We start from the raw sequence: 16,705 nt of genomic DNA, 5'->3' as shown, positions 1-16,705 counted from the left end.
AATTCAATAAATTATGAAATTTGAAGCAAATAAGATCAATCTTTTATAATTTGGTTTCATTCAATTTTTGTAATTTTTAAAGTTTTTATTTAAAAATTAACTAAAACATGTAATATTATATTATTCTTTTAAGGTTATGGGTCAAGAATAAAACTAAAAATATATAAATACTAATATCTTTTGATCACTTAATATATTTAACAGTAATTTTTATCTTATTATTTTAGTTAAAATATATTTTTAATGCAATTTTAGTTATCATATTAAATATATTATATATATATATATATATATAATTTGTCACTTAAAAAATTATTTTTAAACGTTATAAATAATTTATAATTTTTTATTTTAAAATTCAGTTTAGTATCTTATAATTTTATAAAATATATTTTAAATATTATAAAGTATATTTGGAGAGAAAAATACATTTTAGTAGTTTACAATTTTACAAAATATTTTTTATATTATGTGTCAATTTGGTATACGTGCACTTAAAAAAAAAGACTATATTTACAAATAAGTATAGGTTTTGTTTGGTTTGGAACGGTTTCATATTTTAAATTGAAAATTAAACCAAATAGTGTGGTTTTGGAAATTTAAAAATCAAACTGAGCGACTAATTTACCGTTTTCTATTAGCAGTTTTTCATTTGGATTGATTCAATTTTACACACCCATAAATATTACCGTTATTGTAAAGTTTCTTTTGATGTTTGTAAAAGAGTTTGTAAAAGAGTTTGGGTACCCCTCCTACTTGTTAATATATTATTTTCTCTGCTGACAAAAATGATTATAGAAACACGAAAATGGGAAGACGAAGAGGAAAACAAATGCAACTAGAAAAACAACGAGTGAAACATATCCAAGAAATGAGTGTTTTAGAAAGCGTAAAACGTGCCGTTTTAGGGTGCATGAATAAGAGGGGAAAAATAACATTTCATGGAGTATCTTTAGAACTTTAATACTACCTCTATTTCTATTTATAAAAATAAATATCAAATTTATTATGTTTAGTTAAAATAGTTGAATTATTAGTTATAATTCATAATATTATAATTTAAATTTTCATTCCAAAAATATCCACAAAATTAAAAATATGTTATAATTATAATTAATGACACTATTCAAAAGTTAAAGAATAATTTTTTCAATTAATAAACATTATCTATAGTGTTAGTTGTCCAATAAATATATTCACTTCCATAAAAAATAATAAAATATTTGTTAATAAACTCAGTGAATTAAATGTATAAAATTAAGATGATTATCGATTAATACAATTAAAATAGACTCAAACTAAAAATAAAACTCTCATTCTTTTCTTATACAAAACGGATGTAGTATTTTAGAAGGCGTAAGAAGCAAATGGTACGGTGTAGGAAGTGAAAGCCATTTAAACCGCATGTCAAGCAGATAGAGCTAGAAAATGCCTGCATTGTAAATGGCCTCATATTTTAGGACCATGAGGGTTAACTGGCTTCAAACCTATATGCCAACTCTTAATTTTTTTTATTTTTATTTTTATATATAAAATTACATGCCAACTCTATTTGTTGATACACGGAAATGGCTGGATGGATGATGTTGTGAAGGCTCAATCATGTGGCCTAATAACTAGCATAATGTAAGTGTTATTAATTGTTCTTGGCATTATTTATTATTTTTATTGTATTCAGATAGCCCATGAACAAAATATTTAAATATAACAGTATCCTATATTAATTGAAAAGTACCAAAATATTACATTATAATCTATATTAAGTAATTAGGAGAGAAAACAACCAACTAAAAAAAAGAATAAATGCTAATTTAATACATAATTGTTGATTATTCAAAAAACTAATAGAGTTAATAATTGAGTATAACAAAATGACTAACTTTCATAATGAAGTTAAAATTAACTTAGATGTCACAAAAATTAGTGAAGGACCTATCGGTCAACTCTACCATCTCTCATGTACCGTATTTGGTGTTTACTGATTTATTAAATTAAATCTTTCAATGTTACTCATATACAACTCTAATCATCAACTTTAGTTGATATGAGTGACAAGAGACTCTCATCACTTACCAACTTTAGTGGACAGGAATTGAATCTTAACTCTTGCAAATGTATTAAGCTCAAGTTGGAAGGAAATGTCCACTTATTTGGTAGTACCTATCAAATCCTAAGAGAGATTGTCCCGTGTTCAATAAAAAATACTCCTTGGTAAGAAAAAAAAAAAATATATACAACTCTAATCCAACAAATTCAAATACACTTGCATTGCACCATTTCATTTCATTCCTCCAATTCCTTTCCATCCCCTTTAGCATCTTATCTCACTTCATTGACTTATTGCTAATACCATAGAAAGATAGACAACAAAGTTGTCATAAAGAAAACAGTTTTTCTTTTTCTTGCAGCATTAATGTGATTCTGCAGATTGAAAATGAGACCAGTATTCATTGACAAGCTGCAGGAATAGCGATCCTTCTTTCTTCATCAAGTTCATTGGTTCATCATACTCCATCAATTTTCCTGTCAATATAAGTTTCCCTTTCTTTAAAGAAAACAAGTAAATGATAAAAATATATTCTTCACTTTTTTGTAATAAAAATTCAAGTGTGAAAATCAAGTAACCCATAGACCATAATTTACAAGTTATCATTAAATCCATCAACTACCTTATTGTTTATTAATTAACTTGGTGAATGCAACTAAACCCTCTGCCAATCAACATGCCTTTGTATGGTGTGTGTCAAATAAACAAAATGGTATGGGTATAGTTCTAGTTAGGAACATATGAATTCCACGATTTTCAACATAAGAAAATGCAAATAGAATTATGAATATGAGAAAGGTTTGTAGAAGGAGATGAAGTGGTTGTCAATATGCAATTTACCATCACTGATTGAAAGAACCATAGTGCAATCCATCACGGTTGGTATCCTGTGGGCTACTGTGATCACTGTGCAATCTGCAAACTCAGTCCTGATGGTTTTCTGTAGTATCAAATCAGTTGCATTGTCAATTGATGCAGTTGCTTCATCCAGCACCAATATTCTACTTCTCCTTAGAAGGGCACGCCCCAGACAAAATAATTGCCTTTGTCCCATGCTCCAATTCGATCCATCTTCCACAACTGAGTAAAAATTTTGTTACTAGTCGTTAATAACTAGGAAAAAGTACTTGTGAGATAGTTACTATAATGATGAAAGTGTACCTAAGGAGTTTAGGCAATCTCCTTTCTCTTTGACAACTTCTCGCAACTGACACTTCCCAAGAACCTTCATATTGAGAAACAATTAGGATACATTTGCTATGTAGCAATGCAAAGATAAAAAGAATGTCACAGTTTTACCTCCCATATCTCTTGATCAGTGTGTTGAGATAGAGGGTCCAAATTGTATCTAACTGTCCCATTAAAAAGGGTAGGATCCTGAGGTATAATACAAAAACGTGACCTCAAATCATGAAGGCCAATAGAAGAGATGTCTATGCCATCAACTAGAATTTTTCCACCTGCTGGCTCAACAAGACGAAATAAAGCAGCTATAAGAGTGGACTTCCCACTGCCTGTCCTGCCAACAATTCCAATCTTGTGGCCTGCTTTGAATGTGCATGTGATTCCATGGAGTATAAGTGGTCCATCAGGCCTGTATCGTATCTGTCTTGGCATAAAAAACCAAATTATGCATTTCATTTCAATGACTACTTTTACGAACTTATGATTCACATTTAAGTACCAATTACCTGCAAGTCATTTAGTTCTATTTTACCAGCAACTGGCCAATTCAAAGGAGGACGATTCTCTTCTATTACTTCTTGGGCCTCACTTGGTATATGCATATATTGATTCAGTCTCTCCACAGATATTATGTAATTTTCTAGACTGCATTGACTTTGAATTAAAAATACTAAGGAAGCGTTTAGGGTAAAGCCATAAGAGAGAGCCATGCCAATAAATCCTGGAAAAAAAAAAAAGAAATTAAGAAACTTGCATCAAGAGAGATAATACTATTGTTTGCGGATGGAAGCTGTTAAGACAAGCAATGGGCAGCGGAAGCATAAAACATAAAAAACCATACAAACCATAAAACAGAAAAGAGGAAAGGTTAGGGAACAGAGCAATTTCGTATTTGCTGAACAACCATACTATTCTGTTTGTTTTTCATTCATATATAAGGCAAATACATGAAAAATAACAGCCATACATAGAGCCCATAAATGCTGTGAGTAAAACACATGTTCCCATCATCATTAAGTGTGTAGATTTGCCTAAAATCAGAAACCTAACAAGATATTATCTACTGCACTAAGTAAACATAATTACTGCAGAACTTTACCCACTAATACAAGCAACCATAAATAATTATAGCAGTAAAAAATAAAGGAAAAGTTTTACTGCATTAACACTCCTCCTTAAAACTTTTCTTAAGGACTCCCAACTTGCTTCTTAGCTCATTAAACTTAGCACTTGGAAGGGCCTTAGTGAGTATGTCTGCCAATTGCTCCTCGGACCTGCAATACATCAACTGAACATCTCCATTCTTGTCAGCTTCCCTTATAGCATGAAATTTGACATTGATATGCTTGGTTCTTCCATGTTGAATTGGATTTTTAGCAATTGAAATGGCTGACTTGTTATCACACCATAGCACAGTAGGTTCCATTTGCACATGACTCAAATCTGTCAAGACTTTCCTGACCCATATAGCTTGATTTGAGGCTGCTGCTGTAGCTACATATTCAGCCTCGGTAGAGGATTGAGCAACCACATCTTGCTTCTTAGAGTTCCATGAAAATACTCCACTACCAAGTGAAAAAACATATCCTGTTGTGCTCTTAGAGTCATCAATAGATCCAGCCCAATCACTATCAACAAAACCTTCAACCTTTCCATCACTTTTGCTATACCAAATGCCAAAGTCAGCAGTACCTTTCAAGTATCTCAACACTCTTTTGCCTACACCAAAGTGTGTTAAACTTGGTGAATGCATGAACCTTGAAAGTAAACTACTGCAGAACATCAAATCTGGTCTGGTTGCAGTCAAATAAAGAAGACTACCAACCAAACTTCTATATTGAGTAACATCTGCCTTTGCATCACCATCAGCCTTGGAGAGCTTTTCGTTGACAGCAAGTGGAGTTGAAACAGGATTACAATTTTCCAATTTGAATTTTTTCAGCAAGTCATTTGCATACTTTTTCTGTGAGAGAAAAATTCCATCATCAATCTGATGCACTTCCATCCCCAAAAAATACCTCATCATTCCAAGATCTGTCATTTCAAAAACCTGCAACATGCTGATTTTAAACTTTTCAATTTCATCAACATCATCACCTGTAATCAACAAATCATCAACATAAAGAGAAACCACAATTTTCTTTCCATTGCCACAATCTTTCACATAAAGAGTAGGCTCATTTTGGCTCCTCCTGAAATTATTTTGCAGAAAATGAGAATCAATTCTGCTGTACCAAGCTCTTGGAGCCTGTTTCAGCCCATACAAGGCTTTATGAAGCCTATAAACTTTTTCTTCATGACCTGCAACAATAAAACCATCAGGCTGTTCAACATATATTTCTTCTTGCAATACTCCATTTAAAAAAGCAGATTTAACATCCAAGTGAAAGATTTTCCATCCATATTGAGCCGCTAATGCAACAATTAATCTAATTGTTTCATGCCTAGCAACCGGCGCAAATGTATCACCATAATCGACTCCAGCCATTTGAGAATACCCCTTCACAACAAGCCTTGCTTTGTGCTTGTGGATGGAACCATCTGGATTTAATTTTGTTCTATAAACCCATTTGACGCCAATCACATGTTTGTCCTTGGGCTTTGAAGTAAGTTCCCAAGTGCCATTTTTGTTAATCATGGCCAGCTCCTCCTTCATTGCATCTTTCCATTCTTCATGCATTGAAGCCTCTTCAAAACAAGAAGGCTCACTTACAACAAAGTTGCATTTTTCATAAATTTCAGCCAAAGACTTGGACTTTAGCACAGGAGAATCAGATTCAGCAATCTGATTTTTATTCTCATTTGCAACTTGCTCCCGGTCGAAATTGGTTGTTAACTGTTCTGTTTTTGTGCTCCTTTGAACTTCATTATTTTCCCAATTCCAGTATGCATTCTCATCAATTTGAATATCCCTACTGATCACAATCTGTTTTGACCTCATATTGTACACCCGGTAACCTTTGGAGTTTGCAGCATAGCCTAAGAAAATCCCCATTTCAGCTTTGTCATCATCTAATTTGGATCTTTTTGCTGCTGCAACATGAGTATAACAAATAGATCCAAAAATCTTCAGGTGTTTGGCAGTGGGCTTCACTCCATTCCAAGCTTCAATTGGTGTTTTCTCTTGAACAGCTCTTGTTGGCAGCCTATTTAAAAGATACACGGCTGTATAAACAGCTTCAGCCCAAAAACATTTTGGCAATTTCTTTTCAGCAATTAAACATCTTGTCATCTCCATAACTGTTCTATTTTTTCTCTCAGAAACTCCATTTTGTTCAGGAGTATAACTTACTGTCAATTGATGAACAATGCCCATATCTTCACAAAATGCATTAAACTCATTAGATGTATACTCCTTCCCATTGTCAGATCTCAACATTTTAATTTTGCAGCCACTTTGAGACTCCACCATGGCTCTAAACTTTTTAAAAACATCAAAAGTTTGAGCTTTGCTTGATAAAAAATACACCCATGTCATTCTTGTCAAATCATCAATAAACAGAAGAAAATATTTGCTTTGACTAAGAGAAGGAACACTCATTGGACCACACAAATCAGTGTGAATAAGCTCCAATTTTTCTTTTGCTCGTGTGACATTTGTTGTTGAAAAAGACTTTCTATGCATTTTTCCCAATTGACAAGCATCACATAAATCATCAATAATACCTATCATAGGCATGTCTCTCACCATATCATGAGTTTGCAAAAATTTCAAAGCACCCATATTAAAGTGACCATATCTTTTGTGCCATAAAACAGAATCATCATGTTTGGAAACAAGAGCTGATTCATTCACTTGATTCAAACTGATTGGAAAGCTATTATCACACATTTCAACCTTAATAACTTCAGAATCATTTGAATCCAATATGATACAACCATTGTTTTTAAATGAAAGAGAATATCCTCTCTTCATTAGCTGAGCAACACTTAGCAAATTCTGATCCAAATCAGGAATAAATAAAACATCATGAATAAATTTAGGACCTTTGCTAGTGTGAACAGAAACAGTACCTCTTCCTTCAGCTTGTACAATATCTCCATTTCCAAGCTTAACTTTGGTTTGGACAGCCCTATCCAAAGTAGTAAAAAGACTTGAGTCCCTCGCCATGTGGTTTGTGCACCCACTATCAACATACCATACATCATTTGAACCTGAACTACTTGTTTGAGCAGCCATAAACAAGTGTTCTTCATCTTGGAATAGCTGATCGGTGAAGTTAACTTGATGTGCATGTTGTGGTTGAGATTGGTTCTACCTGAATCTGCAGTACCTCTCTCTATGTCCCCACTTCTTGCAAATGTTACATTGGATTTGAGGCTTCCCCTTATACCAACAATCTTTTGACAAGTGATTTGTTCTTTTGCATGTAGAACAAGGAGGAAAATGATTGTTTGCTGCAGATTCACTACTCCCATCCATCTTGGTTTTCCCCTTTTGGTCACCAACTGCTTTATAATTTTGCTTCTTTTGATTTTTCTGACCAGCTTGCTTTCCCTTGTGTCTTGCTTGAAATGCACCTTCAGTTACATCATCCATTCTCATGGAGAATCTTTGCTCGTGAGCTTGCAATTTACTGACCATTTCGGAAATGGTTAGTTTCTTAAGATCACATGACTCTTCAATGGCAGCAACTTTGGCTTCAAATTTTACGGCTAGACTGATCAACATTTTTTCGACTACCTTGTGGTCATGGACCACCTCTCCATACAATCTCATTTGGTTCACCAAGTGAGACAGCTTTGAAGTGTACTCCTTGACTGATTCACTTTCCTTCATTTTCAGCATTTCAAACTCTCTTTTAAGAGTCAATAGTTTGATGGATCTCACTCGTTCATCACCGGCATACCTTTCGTTCAACTCGTCCCATATTTGTTTTGCTGTTTCCAAATGCATAATGCTTGTAAAAACATCATCTGTCAAAGCTGAATGTAAACATGAGACAACTTTTTCCTTCTTCAAAGTCTCCTCCTCATGTTGCTTTATTTGAGCTATGGTAGGATTAGCCCTTAATGGTGGAACTTCCTTATCTTGATCTACATACTCCCATAAGCCAAAAGACTTCAAACATGATCTCATTTTGACAATCCATATGTGATAGTTTTCCCCAGAAAATTGAGGAACAGCAAATACACCATTATTCCCCGAAGCCATTTTATCACTCACTCACAAGTGTTTAATCTCTCCTCTCAATTTTTTTCAGACCCACAACCTATAAGAACAATGCTCTCGATACCACTGTTAAGACAAGTAATGGGCAGCGGAAGCATAAAATATAAAAAACCATACAAACCATAAAACAGAGAAGAGGAAAGGTTAGGGAACAGAGCAATTTCGTATTTGTTGAACAACCATACTATTCTGTTTGTTTTTCATTCATATATAAGGCAAATACATGAAAAATGACAGCCATACATAGAGCCCATAAATGCTGTCAGTAAAACACATGTTCCCATCATCATTAAGTGTGTAGATTTGCCTAAAATCAGAAACCTAACAAGATATTATCTACTGCACTAAGTAAACATAATTACTGCAGAACTTTACCCACTAATACAAGCAACCATAAATAATTATAGCAGTAAAAAATAAAGGAAAAGTTTTACTGCATTAACAGAAGCAAATAGGCCTAATAGCACTTTATTCCACTCGTTTCACGATATTGCAAATTTTGCCACCAACATTTGCATTTGCACATTTTACTACTCAATTTTCAAGATTTCACACATTTACACCTTATTAGTTAACTATTTGATGTTGTCAATTAACCATTGTTGTGACACACTGATTGTTGATGCGACACACTTAGTTACTGAGGAGGATCGATGAAGTGGCATGTAGATGATAATGTGACATAATGTATCACGTTAGCGGTCAACATATCACGTTAGTGGTTTATGTATCATGTCAATAGTTCACTTGTCACATCAAAAGTTAATTAATAGTGTAAGACAATCAACAAACGTGATGACCAAATGAGTAGAATTTTAGAAGTTGGGTCACAAAATATGCAAATTCAAAAGTTGTGCAACAAAATTTGCAAAATTGTGAAACATGGGTAGCAAAAAGTTCAATCAAGCCAAGCAAATAATTTAAAGAAAATTGTAATAATACTCAAAGCCATGACATTTGACATGTAACAATGACCAAATAGCAAAGTCTCACCAGATTTAAAAGTCCCTGGTGGAAGCATAACCATGCAAAGTGCTGCAGAGGCAAGAAGTACTGCGCCAACTATTTCTAATCTTTGGATCAGCCACTCATTCGAGGCAAAACTATGGAAGAAAGAACTAGCATTGATATCAACTAGACCGAGATTCTTCTCAAAGAAACGATCTTCTTCTTCGAAGGCTCTGATTGTCACAGCTCCAGCAATAGTTTCGGCTACATGATTAGCTACAAAAGACTTTGTTGTGCCATTCATGCGCATCACTTCTTTTGCAGTGGAAAAATAGTATCTCTAGTTTCAAAAATTAAATACATTAATTACCCTCCAACCGTGGATATTTTGGAGTCTACTAAAAAGTTATTAAAAAGAAATCCAAAGACGAGCTGTAGGACAATGAGCACTATTTAGTTAAATTTGATGATTTTCTCAATGCTAAAATCCAAATAGAAGACACCATTTAAGTATCTAAAAGAAAAAATTGTTCATTACCTGCAAGCTAATTGCAATATAAATCATTGGTATAGACACAACCAAGACTTGCCAAGTGACAATTGCCAGAACTGTGAGATTAGAATAGAAGTATATACTACCTGCCACAATATAACTGAGGATAAATGGTATATCAAGATCCACAATGCTTAGATCTGATGACACCTAAACAAGAAAATGACAATCAAAATACTATGACTTCCATTACAATTAATAGTAAGAAAAGAAATTGTATAATACGTACCCTACTAAGTATCCTTCCCAATGGTGTAGAGTCATAAAAGGACATTGGTGCACGAAAAAGGGAGTTAATTAATTGTAAAAATAAATATTTTGATGATTGAATACCCAAGGCAACTACAAGCAGAGTTCTGATCAACAAGAAGATTGTAGAAATAACCCCAATCAAGAAGTAAACTAAAATCAACCGCAATGTGCTGACTTTGGAGTTATCAACATTAGCAGCCATCCATGAGTTTTGCAATATCTGGCAAATGACAAACATGAGGTGACAAAGAGAAGCCACAAAGAAGTATATATATCCTTTCATCTGATTCAAATACTGTAAGTATGGCTTCAACCCTGTGTCTCCTATCTCTCTCTCTTCTTGCTTTATTAATTGATTCTCATTTGCGGCTTTGAACTTCTGCATGAAAGCTTGTGAAATCTCTCTGGAAGAAGTTGAATGTCTCTTAGAAGAAGTAACATTCATTGGCTTTTCAGAACCTGCAGTTTCCTTGTGAGCATTAACAAGATCTTGAAATTCTTGACTTGAGGTCAGCAAATGATGATAAGGAGCAGTTTCTAGGATTTCCCCATTTGACATCAACTGTGAAAGCAAAGGGAAAAAAACATCACCCTATAAGTAGACGCGAGATAAACAGGAAGGATATAAACCTAATGATTACAAAATTCAAATCAATAACTTCCATTCATTATTAATTTACAATTACTAGTTACATGCAGGAAACAAAAAAAAAAAAATGAACAATCATATAACCAATGCCCTAAGATTAACGAATTTACCAAAACAGAATCAAATGCTGGTAGAAAGTCAACTTGATGAGTTACAAGTAAAACAGTTTTAGCTTCAAGACCATCCATGATGTATTCCTGCCAAGTTTCAAAGCCATGTTTGAGTAAAAAATGATACAGAATTATAGTATGTGAAGAGAGGAAGATGTCATTACATTAAACAAATTTGTGGCAGTATGTGCATCAACAGCACTAAATGGATCATCCAAGAGATATACATCAGCATTCTGATAAAGAGCACGTGCAAGTTGAATTCGTTGCTTCTGACCACCACTCAAATTAACTCCTCTCTCACCTATTTCAGTGAGGTCTCCATGGGGAAACAGCTCCAAGTCCTTCAATAGTGAAGATCTACAAAGTGTTTCTTGATATCTATGAGCATCCAAATCAGATCCAAACAAAATATTTTCACGTATGGTACCTGTTTGTATCCATGCTGTTTGAGAAACATATGCAAATGTTCCATACACTTGTATCTGTAATTCAAAAGAAAGGATTAAAAACATCATAATATTACAGCTTAAATGAAGGACAGGAAAATTTCACTACAATAAGTTGAAGTCATGTGTTTTATAACCAATTGGTAGTAGTGTAATCTATGAATTTTGACTTTTGAGTATAAAGTAGAAATGTCAAAAATGTTAAAACCAATTCAAGTACCCCAAGATTTAGTAGTAGTGTTTTCTACGAACATAAATAAAAGGAATAAAAGCTTACAGTTCCCTTTGTCTTGGGAACTTCTCCGAGAATTGTTGCTAGGAGGGTTGATTTGCCTGAGCCAACTTCTCCACAAATAGCCAACTTTTGCCCATGTCTAATCTCCAAGTTTATGTTCCTCAGTGTTGACTTTGATTCATTGCCTTCCCATGAAAAGTCAGCAGATTTGATTGAAATCGAGCCTCTAATACCGTCATCAAAACACCTACTCCTGAAATTTGAACTTTGCAATTCAGGTGCCTTGAGGAATTTAACAATCCGGGCAAATGCCACTTTTGCTTGAATGATAACCCCAACAACATCTGGAATGGATGTAACTGACTCTTGTACAAGGCGTAAAGTTGCCACAAAAGTGAAAACATTATTGGCATGCAAAGGAATTTTCAAGAGGTAACATGCCCCAAAAGAAGCAGCAGAGACCAAAACAGGTGAGGTCCAAAATAGAAAGATGTTGTATGCCTTTCTCAATTGCACTGCACCTAACAATTTCAGTTCCAAACGTCTTAGTCTTTCTATAGCATTTTTAAAATGAGTTTCCCATGCATAGAGTTTCAGCACTTTCATATTTAAAAGAGCCTCAGAACTGGCCTTCAATCTCTCATCTTGTGCCACCATGAGTTCACTCTGAAACTTATGCTGCAACTTTGCTAGTGGAGCATTGCAAAGCACAGTGAAAACTACCACTACCAAAGAGGCAATTGTTGCCAGGCCAATAGCACGAAAAAGTATTACTAATGCAATACATAGTTGGAGGCTTGTTGTCCATGTCTGGTGAAACCAAAATGGGAATTCTCCAATTCTATAAGCATCCACAGTCACATAATTCATTATCTCACCACCAGAGTGTGTCAATCTAGCTGCACTAGATAACCTCAATAGTTTTTTATAAATGGCTGCTGTAAGTAGTGACCTAACTTTCATCCCAACAAGCCTTGTGCGAAAATACCACTGCCTTTGTGCAAATGACTCTATAATCTTTATAATGAAAAGTGATATAACCAATACATAACCCTCATATTTGAAACTTCCATTACCCTCAGCAACCAATATAAAAGCATTCAGAAGTATGGGACCAGCAGACAAGGTGAGTACCTTGAGCAATGCAAAAATTCCTGAAATTAAAATCCCTCTCCTGTGGCACAAAATTATTGTCCACAAAATTGATGACTGTGACAATGATTCTTTTCCTTTTTGTTTGTTCAATTGTTCTACAAACGACAAATAGCAACATTCTGCTTGATCTGATTCTTGCAACTTCGGGATATCCTCATCCTGAAGTGTTTTCTCTTGGCCCCTTTTCATCAATGGATTCAACCACCAAAATAACATCCTACTAAGGAATCCAGCTTTTGCAAAAGGGGTTACAAAGTTAACAGGATCAACATCATTAAAGTGGCCATTTAAAGGGTCATAAAGGCCTTCATCAAATTCTCCATTAGTGTCGTCACATTTATACACTTTATAAGTGCACAAGAGTAGTAAGAATGCCCCTGGAAAAGACAGAACATCTAAAGCTGCCTTGAAAGACAATTCTCTGCTACTAATAGCATAAGACATGGATAAAACACAGAAAATAGTGGAAACAAATAGTGTAAGAAGAGAAAACAACCACAACCAAGATCTTGTAAGTTGTTTCAACTGAAGACTTACACTTAAGCCTACTAACAAGCACCTGAGTCCTTGAGAAAGTTCTAGCAACCACCAATGAAGAGGGATAATTGTGTGGCTTTCCCTTAACTTCTCAAAATTCCAAATGCTCAAGCACAAATGCAACAACCCCAGAGAACCATTGGTTATAGCAGAAATTAGCTGCAAGTTTGAATATCTCCCCACCGTACCCTGAAATTGCCTGAACAAAGACTTCTGGATCAAAATGAATGCCAGCATGATCATTAGTAACACATCAAAGCAAATGGTGAAGAAATGGTTGGTGCATGTAGAAGGATCTTTCAAAATATTGAAATCATAGCAGAAAGGCTTTCCTCCATTCCCAGGACAATCAGAATCTCCACATAACATGCTCCAAAATTCCTCCATCATTGTAGGTTCTCTTTGCTGCTCAAACCCTGAGAGCAAGGAGAATAAAATCATCTCTTTAATTATTAAGAAATTATATGCTGAACCAACTTGTTAATTCTAAACTTACATAACAGTTAGCTTCATGAAAAACCAAGTTGCACATGCACCCGCCAAAAGGAGGAGCAGCAGTGAACGTTAAATGGCAACAATTGGTCCATACTCCATAAACAAGAGAGTAAGACAGCAATTAGAAGACAGAGATGTGGCAGAAGAATGTGAATCAAAAAGGTAGGAAAGATCCTTGGCCCTTCATAATGTTGAATTCTACAGGGACATACTAATTGGAATGTGATTGGGTTAAGTAGAAAAACAAATCTTACAGCATTTAACTCAATATAATAAACATAACAGTGTAAGCATCTGTCTGTATCTATTTATTACACTTGAGAGCATCTTCAACGTGGGTTGCTTATAAGTAATCTCTGTGCCACATCACTGCCACATCAACTCTGGCCCACTTTATGGGTTGCTTAAATTATGGCAACTCTGCCAAAATTTAAGCAACCCATAAAGTGAGCCAGAGTTGATGTGACAGTGATGTGGCACAGGGAGTTGCTTCTAACTGACAATAGGAATAAAAAAATATAATTTTACTGTAAGATGACAATTGATGGAGGATATATTGCATTGAAAAAGAAGAAAAATATATTAATTATAGGCTCCATAATTAAGTTAAGAACTTAAATAAGAAATTTATCATTGGAACAATATTTTGTAAAAAATCCTAAATCTTACATGGAATAAAGGAGTCCACTAAAAAAAACTAAAAAATTCACTTAAGCAACTAAGCGTCGGAGAAGCTCTAATAAAAGAAAGTTTTTGGTTGTACATCTGTCTAACATGGGAAAAAGAAATTCCGCTTAACCAAAACTCACCTTTTTTTTGTCTTCTTAACTTTTTTCTTTTAAATATATTATTTCAAAACCCTCTTCTCTCTCCTATCCACCCAATTCTCCCTCCTATCTACAATCTTCTCTCTCCTATCCAACTCTTCTCTCTCCTATTTAACTTTTATAGTTTATGTTTTATATTTTTCTTTTTCTTTTAATTTTTTATTTTTATTCTAATTCACAATTTTAATTTTTGGCTTTAAGATTTGAATTTATAAATTATAATTTTTAATTTATGTATTTATTATTTTTAATTTATTTTATTTATAATTTTATATTTGAATTTGAATTTTATATTTTTCATTACTAATAATAGAAGAAATTTTTAGTTTTAATTTTATGTTTTATAATGTTTAAAAAAATTTCAATTGTAATTATTATAAAAAGAAGATAAATTTTTATATATAATATAAACAAAAATAATACTAATAAATAAGTCATTTTTTAAGCTAAAAATTAAAATAAATTATTTTTAATAATTTTTTTAAGCAAAATTAAAAATTTTACTTTATAATGCTTAAATTTTTGTATTCTATTCATTGTGTCTAAATTAATTACTATTAAAATTTTAAGTTTATTTATTTAATTTTTAATAAATACTATATATATATATATATATATATATATATATATATAATTACAAAATAGAATGAGTTGAATTTTTAATCTTACTTTACTAAGTGAGATGAGATGGGATGAGACACCGAAATTTTTGTCACCCTAACTTTCAATAACTTTTCATTAATTCATAAAAAGTAATCAAAATATTATTTATAAATATAATAAATTTTTTATTTACAATATAGTTATAAGAGTCAAATCAGTTATATATATATATATATAATAAATAAAAATAGCAATGATAAATTTTATGTGACCTAAATTTTTCACATGTTATTATAGTTTTATGTTTTTGAGAAATATTAAATTTGTAAAATATTTTTTTTATTCTGAAAAATAAGTTTTTTTAAGCTAAAATTTGATATTAATAATTATTTCTCAATAATTTTATAAAACTAAATTGAAATTTTTATTTTTATAATGTTTGAATTTTCATATTTTATTTAAAGGGAGGATATTCAAGAACATATATATGATATATTTTGAGATAATAAATATCTTTATAGACGTAGTCATAAGGAGTCAAACTACATTAAATAAAAATTTGTGTGATCTTTATGTATTTCTCTTATGTGTTTTTATGTGTTCTCTCATCATTATATATGCGTAAAGAAAATAATAGACATTTTTTTATATTTCTAATAGTTGTATTAATGTGCATGATTTTTATAGTTTGGTAACATACTACGATTCCAATTATTGTAAAATGGAGATAAGAAATAGTAAAAAGAAAAAGTATGATTGAGGGGGAAATTGTTAAGAAAATAATTTAAATTTTCAAATTCAAATATCTAAGATACTATTTAGATTTCAAAAGATAATATTTTTCCTTTAAGATATTATTTAGAATTGAAATATGTTGTATTTATTTTAAGGATTTGTTTTTTTTTAAATTAAAATCTCTTTTAAGATTGGGATGTTAAGTTAATAAATAAAAAAATTTTGGATAAGAAAAATCATCCGACTTGTAGAGGAGGTTGTCATCCTAAGTGTGAGAGGAGTCATATGAAGAAAGATTTACCAAGTTCAAAGTTGGCCCTAAAGGACGTCTAGGAAGGTAATTGCTCCGAGTCCATAGTTGAGGCAGACCCAAAACTAATTTAAATAACTTTATTATAAAAAAAATATATTTTTTTACAATAAAATCTCAATTTCAACTTATCAAAGTAAATTTAAGAAAAATTCAATTTATATAAAAAAATAAAAATAAATAAATAAATACCTATTCACATGTAATTTTTTATGTACATTTGATTTAATTAATGTAAGAAGAAAATATGAATTAAATATGCTTGTAGTTCCTATAATATACTCTTTTATGTTTTTATTTCTTGTAATTTTTTTTAGTGTATTTTGGTCTCTTAAAATATTTTCTTTTCAATTTTAGTCCTTATTGTTATTTTTTAAGTCCTTATAAAATATAAAGTTTTCATAAGATTTCTGTAATATCTTATTTTACAATTTTAATTATT

General features: G+C 32.3%; 1 protein-coding gene across 1 annotated transcript; it reads right to left on the bottom strand.

The window, feature by feature from the left end:
• Nucleotides 1-1,958: 1,958 nt before the first annotated feature.
• On the bottom strand, nt 1,959-14,135 carry LOC109813311 (ABC transporter C family member 10). Its single transcript, XM_083075997.1, has 11 exons — nt 11,644-14,135; nt 11,082-11,402; nt 10,918-11,004; nt 10,136-10,720; nt 9,892-10,056; nt 9,399-9,693; nt 3,739-3,953; nt 3,347-3,652; nt 3,209-3,272; nt 2,888-3,127; nt 1,959-2,523 (listed from the first exon to the last, which is right to left on the bottom strand). The coding sequence occupies exons 1-11, from the start codon at nt 13,732-13,734 to the stop codon at nt 2,411-2,413; spliced, it is 4,482 nt and encodes a 1,493-aa protein (XP_082932123.1). The 5' UTR covers nt 13,735-14,135; the 3' UTR covers nt 1,959-2,410.
• Nucleotides 14,136-16,705: the final 2,570 nt, after the last annotated feature.

The sequence above is a fragment of the Cajanus cajan genome, chromosome 1 (genome assembly GCF_000230855.2).
Source record: "Cajanus cajan strain Asha chromosome 1, NIPB_CcT2T_4, whole genome shotgun sequence".
Taxonomy (NCBI): Eukaryota; Viridiplantae; Streptophyta; class Magnoliopsida; order Fabales; family Fabaceae; genus Cajanus; species Cajanus cajan.
Note: the sequence above shows the minus strand (reverse complement) of the source record. Positions and strands in the feature narration are given on the sequence as shown.

Coding starts and splice junctions, on each gene's coding strand:
- LOC109813311 (XM_083075997.1), bottom strand. CDS start 13,734: ATGATTTTATTCTCCTTGCTCTCAGGGTTTGAGCAGCAAAGAGAACCT. Junction 10,057..10,135: donor TGGGAAGGATACTTAGTAGG/GTACGTATTATA, acceptor TTTCTTGTTTAG/GTGTCATCAGATCTAAGCAT. Junction 3,954..9,398: donor ACCAGGGACTTTTAAATCTG/GTGAGACTTTGC, acceptor TTTTTTTTCCAG/GATTTATTGGCATGGCTCTC.